This window comes from Galeopterus variegatus, unplaced genomic scaffold, assembly GCF_000696425.1.
Source record: "Galeopterus variegatus unplaced genomic scaffold, G_variegatus-3.0.2 Scaffold22840, whole genome shotgun sequence".
Lineage (NCBI taxonomy): Eukaryota > Metazoa > Chordata > Mammalia > Dermoptera > Cynocephalidae > Galeopterus > Galeopterus variegatus.
The window spans coordinates 2,746-11,386 of NW_007748951.1; the positions used below are offsets into that span (position 1 = coordinate 2,746).

Below are 8,641 nucleotides of genomic sequence, written 5' to 3' on the forward strand. Positions count from 1 at the left end.
CTGGGTTATAGAATATGAACATCTTCAGCTTTATAGAACTTGCCCAACATTTTAATGAATATTTTTAATCCCACTGTCTAGTGAGAATTAAATTAGGTTGTAGAAAATGCTCAGTATGGTCCTTGGCAGATAGGAGTCCCTCAGTACATGTGTGAATATGTAATTAAGGCATACTATTCCCTTAAGCCTAAGTTTCATGATGGACGTATTTCACTATTGCTTGTTCATTTAGGTTGCTTTCATTGTTTGCGGGAGCGCCGCCGCGCTTCCCAAGCGGTGCACTATCCAGTGCGCCACCGGGACGTCCCCAGGAATGACTCTCTTTATAGGTGTTTTCTTTTGAAAGATTTGCTTTGGTAAATTTCCAGGTTAGGTTTAGTTGGATCAAGGAATATGTGACTGTAAGAACTGTCATCCTTAACTGTGGGGCTTGCTGAGGAGGGCAATCAGGAGTCAAATCTTCACACCATGGCGGGGGTGGAGGTGGGGTGATGGGGCCTTGGGGGTTTCAGGGAGGAGTGTCTTGTAGAAGACAGCAGGTAAGGGTAGAATGCAGGATGACTTTTGTAAATGGTGGTGCATTTTACGGCAACTAAATATTTAGTCCTTTAGAAGAGAAGCTGGGTAACTGGAAAAACAATGTATGACAACTATTAAATGAGGAAGGAGAGAGAAACCACAGGTGCAATGATTCACTTTATTTATTCATTCTCCCCCCCAGTATTAGCATGATTAAAGCTAAGGGGATGAGGGGGCTTGGGGTGGGCAGAGGGGCATGAGGATTGCAGTAGGGGTGTGTCCCTGGTGGGCAAAGGGCCTGGGGTCTAAGTAAGGAGGGGTGAGCCTGGGCCTGAGGGGCAGGTGGAGGTGCCTGGCAGGACTCTTGGCCTAACACTCTTGCTGGTTGAAGCTCTTGACCACAGACGAGCTCAGGCTGTCATGTGTGGCCTCGCAGGTATAGACATTATGGCACTTATACTCTGCACTGGTCATCGTCAGGGTGCTGCTAAGGCTGTAGTTGCTGTCTGTGCTGTCCTGTTCTGTATAACTTTCCACTACCTCAACCTCTTTAACAACATTGTCTACCTTCCACTGGACTTTGTAATCTTTGGGGTAGAATTTATTCAGGAAGCACACGACAGAGGCGGATCCAGAATTCAGTTGCTCCTGAGATGGTGGGAAGATGGCGACAGTCAGCTGAGCATCAGACCCTGAGGAAGGAAGCATAAGAGATTGTGTTTAAGTCACAGAGAAGTTCTCCACGTGCGTGTTTGTTTGTGAATGATCACAAAGTACTTTAGGGACAGACAGACAGAAAACAGCATGTGTATCCTGTATAATTGTAGCAGTGACTTTCTGTCTTCTTCCTAGCCCTTAAGACAGCTCAGAATGTTGTGTTTGAACTCACCGAAGCCATTCAGAGGCCTCTTTACCTGCTTGTCTGACCTTACCTTTCTTTTCTTCAACTGTGTTCCCTGCCTTCTGTAGTAATCTCAGGGCTTCAGGCAAAGAGATACAGGCCTCCTCATCTGAGCCCCTCAGAGTTTAGAAGTTAGAACAAGGTCTTGGGCCCTCTATGTGGAAGAAGATAGGGCAGCAAAAGACCTGCAGCGGCTGTTTCAGGGAAAGCCTTTGTTGGCTTTCCTTGCCCCTGTGCTTCTCCTAGACTGTGCCATAATGTCAGGTTTCCACAGGCTTCCTTTGGCTTCACCAGGCTAAAGCTACCCTCAGAGTGGGCCCTGAGCCCTGTATCTACACCTTGGTGGGAGTCAGCTCCTTTGCCCTCCTTTGTGCTCAATGCTAGCAGCAATCCCACTCCTCACAAAGGCCTCAGAGTGAGACCCGGGTCCTGGCCTGATGGCTCGTAACCATATGGGGCAATGTTCAGCCAGACCAAGGAAGGGGCAACTGTAGTCTTGGCCACCTGCCTAGGAGGAAATGTCTAGCTTCACCTCTGACCTTGAGCAGCTGCCAGATTGCCTCTTGGAAATCCCCCTCTGTGGGGATTCAAACTCCCAGGTAGGAAATCTATAGTTAAAATAAAAATTCAAGAATCCTTTGCTGGAAGAAGTCAACAGATATGTGAACAGGTTTTGATAAAACTAACCTCAATGTTAACCAAGTAATCCAACATAAGAGACTGAACTTTTTATGTTTAATATTTTTTTTCTCTTTTTCATTACTATTTATTTCCCCCAAATAATTGACAACAAAATCATATAATTTTGGGAAAACAAAGCAGGAGACGTATTCTATGAAGATACTTCTATCTGGGTGAATCCTTGGTAGCTTTAAATTTTCATCCAGCATTAAAATATTATACAATTAGCATATTTAATATGGAAATTACTTCAAGATATTTATTAGCTTTCAATAAAATTTAAACCTTGTTAAGAGTTTTGTAAAAGGTCCTAAAATAGTTTTAAAATAGTTTAAAACAGTTCAAGAGTTTATGTTTAAACAGTTCTAAATTACTTTAAAAAGAGCTAAAATAGTCCTATCAATTTGTTGCAGAAACAGAATAATCTTTTTAAGTCTCACTTTTGAATCAGGTTGGGTAAACAGCAGCAGCAACAATTAGTTAGACGTTATGGGATTAAAATACCCAGATTAAAATTTTTGTATCAGAGAATTAAAGTTTTCTAAATATGTTTATATTAACTTTTTATTAATTACATTGATATGATTAGCTATTTTGTACAACTGAAATATAATCCTACCCAAAGCAGATATATTTTTCAAAATTAAAAACAAGTCACAAATTTATCTTATTTTTTATCAGTAAATACACCTCAATTGTATATAATGTAAACTCTGTAAAAGTGAATTGATCAAGATCTGAATGGCCAGATTTCTGGCATTAAATTTGATTTTTGCTGGTGTGGATTTTCTCTTAAGAGTTATACATTATTAAAAAACTGAGATTATATTATTTAGATAAATTTGATAAGAGAGTATTGAAAGACTTATATATGTCACTGAAAAATAAAAATAACTTTAAGTCCTTTATAGTCCCTTAATGGAAATTTTCATGAATGGGATATAATAATGAATGTGAATTTTGTTTCTGAACTCTTTAATATGTTGGTCTTCTCTAGGCTTTTCCCATATTAGCTCAGAGCCCACCGCGTTTTCATTCTCTTTTCCCTTGGTGGCAGTATTTGTATCACTATGTGGCAGGAAGACCAGCCACACAGTTAAATGGCTAACGCGAGGTTGCCACGGCCCTTAGTGGCAAGGCGCACTGTGACAGGTGCGTGACGGCCAGGCCACGTAAGTCATTCAATCTTGAAAAGAGACCACCACGTGGTCTACACACCATGCTATCTGTGCCACGGCCTTCTCAGAGGTATAAAATATGAACACGTAATTACTGAGGGAAATAAAAGAACATACTCTTTAAAATATCTCCTATTTTCCTACAGACCAGTGGGCATTTTAAAAATACAATTATTTACACTTTCTCACTCAAAGAATTTTCTTTTAAAATGGCTTTTGAGAACAACTCTCTTTCCATCATTATAATAAAAGATCTAGTTTAGTGTAATGCAGAAATTGAATTTAAAGAAAAGGAGTTATCCGTCAAGGCCTTATTCCTACAGAATCTCTCATTTTTACAGTTTATCACTCAGTTTTATTTTGTAAAGTTGCCATTGTGGCTGATTCTCAAGTGAGCTGCCTCTCCTACATGGCAAATTTTTCTAACTTCTTGCTGATCTTTAGTGCATGCTATTGATTTTTATAGATATTTTACAAAATAATTTATCAGACAAAAGAGAGAAAATAGACAAAGAAACACATTTCCCTACTTTTATGAATCATGCCTAAGGAGCAAAACCCAATACATTATTTGTCAAAACTGGATGAAAATGCATTTACTTTTCCTCTTTAGAGCTCCAAAGTTTCCTTTTTAATCTACACTATTCTTTTTCCTTTGAGTCATTCAATGTAGGCCACCTTAATCATTTTATCTCCAAATTTATTTTTGGAGCTGAATTTAACTTTCACAACTGATGAGAAATCTGAAATGCTTTCATTTACCCATCTCCACAAGACTCCTGCTTAAGAGTCTAAAAGTCCTTACTGTCAAATAGACCCAAATTTCAAAAGGAAGTAGAGAAAAATTACTTACGTGTAATCTCCAGTTTTGTCCTTTGGCCAAACGTGATCCACAATATCAGCTTAATTAATTTCTCCTCAACAAAAACCTCTTTTTGGGAGTAATATCACTAGGGTGACTGATCCAGGGGAAATCTGGCAATTTAGATCCTGAGAGAACTGTCTAGATCTTTGCTTTTCTGTGAGATGAACTGACTTTCAGTCCATTACTCATCTGATTTTCTGGAAGGATTCCATTCTCTTTGGAACCTACTTCGACTCACATCACAAACAGAACCCCCCCCCCCAAATTTTACAACCCTATATGAATACGGATTAGGAAAGTGCACTTACATTTGATTTCCACCTTAGTCCCGTGGCCGAAACTGAGCCACAGTGAGGACTCTAACACTTTCCCCTTAACAAAAACCTCCATTTGAAGCCAATCATACAAGATAAACGAATTCACAGAAAAACCCAGCAGTTTCTTTCCAGTTCTCTCTTCAAATTCTATTCTCCTCACAAACTGAGCTATTTGTCACAGCTTTAAATTTGGCTATTTTCTGGTGTCCTGGCATTTACTTTTTCAGTCACAAGGCATGGTTCATTTAACCAAAATATTACAAACGCTCACAAATGATACCACAGGAGCAAAACCTCACAAATAATTGAGCAAAAATGCACTTACGTTTGATTTCCACCTTGGTCCCCTGGCCAAAACTGTACACACAATAGTTCCTGTTAACCTCCCTTCTATACAAAAACTGAATTTCACTTTCTGACAATTGAGCAATGCTCTGTCCAGAACACGTTGTTATGCTCGCCAGTTCATTTCTGAAGTATGACTTAGACAAGTTATTCTCACCCAATGACTGAATCTTTCACTTTAGGGAACATGCACAATCAATTTTCATGTTTGCTTATAGTGTTCATCTTTAGCTTTGGCCTGGAGGATGTCATAGCCTGTTTTCAAAGAGTCGGCTTATAGATCCCTTCATAGACACAGAAGCCACAAGACACAGACAACTGAGGAGAGACAGCTTGGATTATACTCACGTTTGACTTCCACCGTGGTCCCTTGGCCGAAAGTGAATCACAGTGATTCGATTTAACTTTCCCCTATACAAAAAGCTCCCTGAAAGGGCTTCAAGTCCCATTCCCCAATTAAGTTGTTTTGATTTAGAAATCTTAAAAAATAGCTATCAGCTAGCCTCCTGTGGAACAATTTTCTCCTCTGTACCTAATCTGGAAATGAAATTTGTTGTATCCCTGACATCCAACTAACAAAAACAGACAAAACAGAGCAAAAAACAAACCAATTAAACAGAAACAGTGAAGAATCAGCTGAAATAAATACTTACATTTGATCTCCAGCTTTGTCCCCTGGCCAAAATTGTACACACAATGGTTCCTGTTAACCTCCCTCCTATACAAAAACTGAGTTTCCCTTTCTGACAATTGAGCAAGTCTCTGTCCAGAACACGTTATTATGCTCCCCAGTAAATTTCTGAAGTATATCTTAGACAAGTTATTCTCACCCAATGACTGAATCTTTCTCTTTATGGGACATGCACAATCAATTTTCAAGTTTGCTTACAGAGTTGATCTTTAGCTTTGGCCTGGAGGATGTCATAGCCTAGTTTCAAAGAGTCGGCTTATAGATCCCTTCATAGACACAGAAGCCACAATACACAGACATCTGAGGAAGGACAGTTTGGATTATACTCACGTTTGACTTCCACCGTGGTCCCTTGGCCGAAGGTCCACCACAGTGATAGCTCTCCATTGTCTTGCTGTACAAAATCCTTTCTCACCAAAGGGGAACAGAGCCCTGGGTCAGCTGCTGAAGCTTAACTCCTTTTACGAGCAGGTGTGGAAGCCCTGGGGCTTTTCTGACAAAGAATGTTTATTTTCTTAGGTGAAGCCTAAAGTCTTAGAAGACAATATATTTATGTCCATGGCCAGATGAAAGTTATAATAGGCCAGAGACTAATACTGACCGCTGCAGTAGTAAGTTTTACAAAAGAAATTGTATCTGCACTTCCAAAGATTAAGGGTAGGTTTATTTGATTCTGTCACTGGGAATTTTGCTAGTTGCTGTGAACAACAGAATCAGCAGTGGGTCTACGGAGTATGACAAAAGAGAAGAATAAGGTAGGAAGGAGAGAATAGAAAGAAATTGTCAAGTGCAGATGAAGTGCACAAAACAGCTGACCAAGAACATAGTCAACCTGGATCCCAAAGAGGATAGAAAGTGATTTTCTCTGCAGAGGTAGAACCAAGGCCAATCATAAAGGCTGATGTTTACTGAGCACTTATAAATTGCCAGTATTGTACAAGGATTGCCACATTTAATCATTCCCAAGACTATATGCAATGGAAACTAATATTGTTCCCTATTTTGTGAGTGCAGAGAAATCAAGTAACTGGCTTGTGGCCGTAAGTGTCAGAGCTGGGATCTGAACTCAGAGCTCATGTACTTAGTTAACTGCACTACACTGCGGATTAGACTCTGTGAGTAAAGTCACCCAATGGAAGCAGGATGCATGGCAGAAAATGTCAGGTGAAGAGAAGGACGGAGAAGCTCCTTAGACTGTTCTAGGGTTAAAAATGAGTGGATAAGTGTGCTAAGATTTATATACGAGGGTATATACATATTCTCTCTGTGTGCGTGCATGTATATTCTATTTTTCCACAAACTTTCTTGAAGTTTGTGGAAAAATAGAATTGAACTTTCATGAAGTACCTTGTATAAGACCATGCATGGAATTATTGTTTAAAAGGTGAAAAAAGTGGAAAATAGTTGAAATCTGCATCAATAGGTATTTGATTAAGCTATTTATGATAGAGTGTTACCATTGTAAGACAGCTTATCAACACTCTTCAGGATGATTCATTGATGTGCATTTAGTCTCTGTCTCTCTCCCCCAGCCATTCACAGGCAGTTTAGAATTTATTCTGAGAATCTGCCTTTGCTGGGGGTCAGATGGGAAGCAGCTTCAGGGATTCCTTTTTGGAATGCTCCCAAGTAGTTTCACTTCCATCTCTCTCACTCATGAAATCCAAGAACCTCTCAGACGGTCTTATTGACACTTGGCTTTCCTCAATCAATCAATCATATCAATGTCTATCATGGAGTCCATCGATGGATGAGTGGATAAGGAAACTGTGCTATATATGCACCATGGAATACTACTCTGAAATAATAAAGAATGAAATACTACCGTTTGCAACAACATGGATGGACTTAGAGAAAATTATATTAAGTGAAACAAGTCAGGCACAGAAAGAGAAAAACCACATGTTCTCATTTATTTGTAGGAGCTAAAAATAAATAAATAAACATACATACATATTAAGGGTGGCAGGGTGAAGAAGACACAACAATCACAACAATTCCTTAAACTTTTTAAGACAAGTGAACAGAGAGGATGTAGTGGGGGGGAAAGGAGGGAGGGAAGAGGAACAGGTAAAGGGTCATGAAAATCAACTACAATGTATATTGAGAGGTTAAAAAAATACATAACATAAAAAAAAACCACACACATATTAAGGATCTCAACCATTTCTCAGTGACCCATTTCATTTTACAACAAACATCATGACAACCATTCCTATAGCTCACCACTGTATGTGATGAATGAGAAAGATTTTGGCACAATGATTCTTATGATAATCATATTTTATTAGCAGTAAATATTGCTTTATAATAGTCATTAGGTTGCACTGTTCATATTAGATCTCCAGTTTATTCACTTAACAACATATATCACTGGAACAGCCAGGTCATCTTTTTTATTCCCATTTCCCAGCCCCCACCTCTCCTACATTTGTGAAATAGTATCTCCTATAAAGAACCCGGAAAGCTCTTATTATTTTTGTGCTCTTGATTTAAATTCTATAGAAAAGTATTTAATTAACCAAGAAAAATCATGCATGTGTGTATATCATTTAAAAATTTATATTTGTACATTTCACAGGAATATTGAGAATGCTACTAGGCAGTGTCAGAGTTTATCTTATTTCAAAATTGGTACAGTTTTATTGTTTCTAAAAACCATAAAATGAATATATTCACATAATTTTAAAAAATACAATAATCTGCAATATACAGAAGATTAGAAAGAGAAAGTGGCATTGTTCCTCCTCTGTTATCCCAAGAGATAATCCCAGGAGAAACTACCCGGCACAGTTTGTGTGTCCTTGAATAATTAGCCTGCGTTTATACACATATGTAATCCATTTAAGTGGGATCATGATATCACACTATACATACTGTTCAGTGACCTGAATTTTCATGAGCACCTTCCATGTGACTATAGAGAAACCTACTTCATACTGTTATTGGCTGCTTTGTGCTTAATGATAAGCTGACTTAGCAATGTTTCTCATGTCTAACATTTCAGGACACACCAGTTTTGCTCTTATCTGACATAATTAACCCGTCTATTTGGAAAGGTTCCTTTCATATCAGTGACATACAGTAAATCTCCCAGTGTGTCAAGGACACACTGGCAATGTTTTGTTCTCTGCAAGGTTTGAG

The 8,641-nt window shown here is 38.8% G+C and overlaps 1 gene segment (V, D, J or C); it reads right to left on the bottom strand.

The window, feature by feature from the left end:
• Positions 1-865: 865 nt before the first annotated feature.
• On the bottom strand, positions 866-5,907 carry LOC103583424 (the record flags this gene model as incomplete). The annotated part of the segment is given in 2 exon segments: positions 866-1,211; positions 5,828-5,907. Coding segments are annotated over 2 exon segments (403 nt in total), but the record flags the coding sequence as incomplete, so codon positions are not given.
• Positions 5,908-8,641: the final 2,734 nt, after the last annotated feature.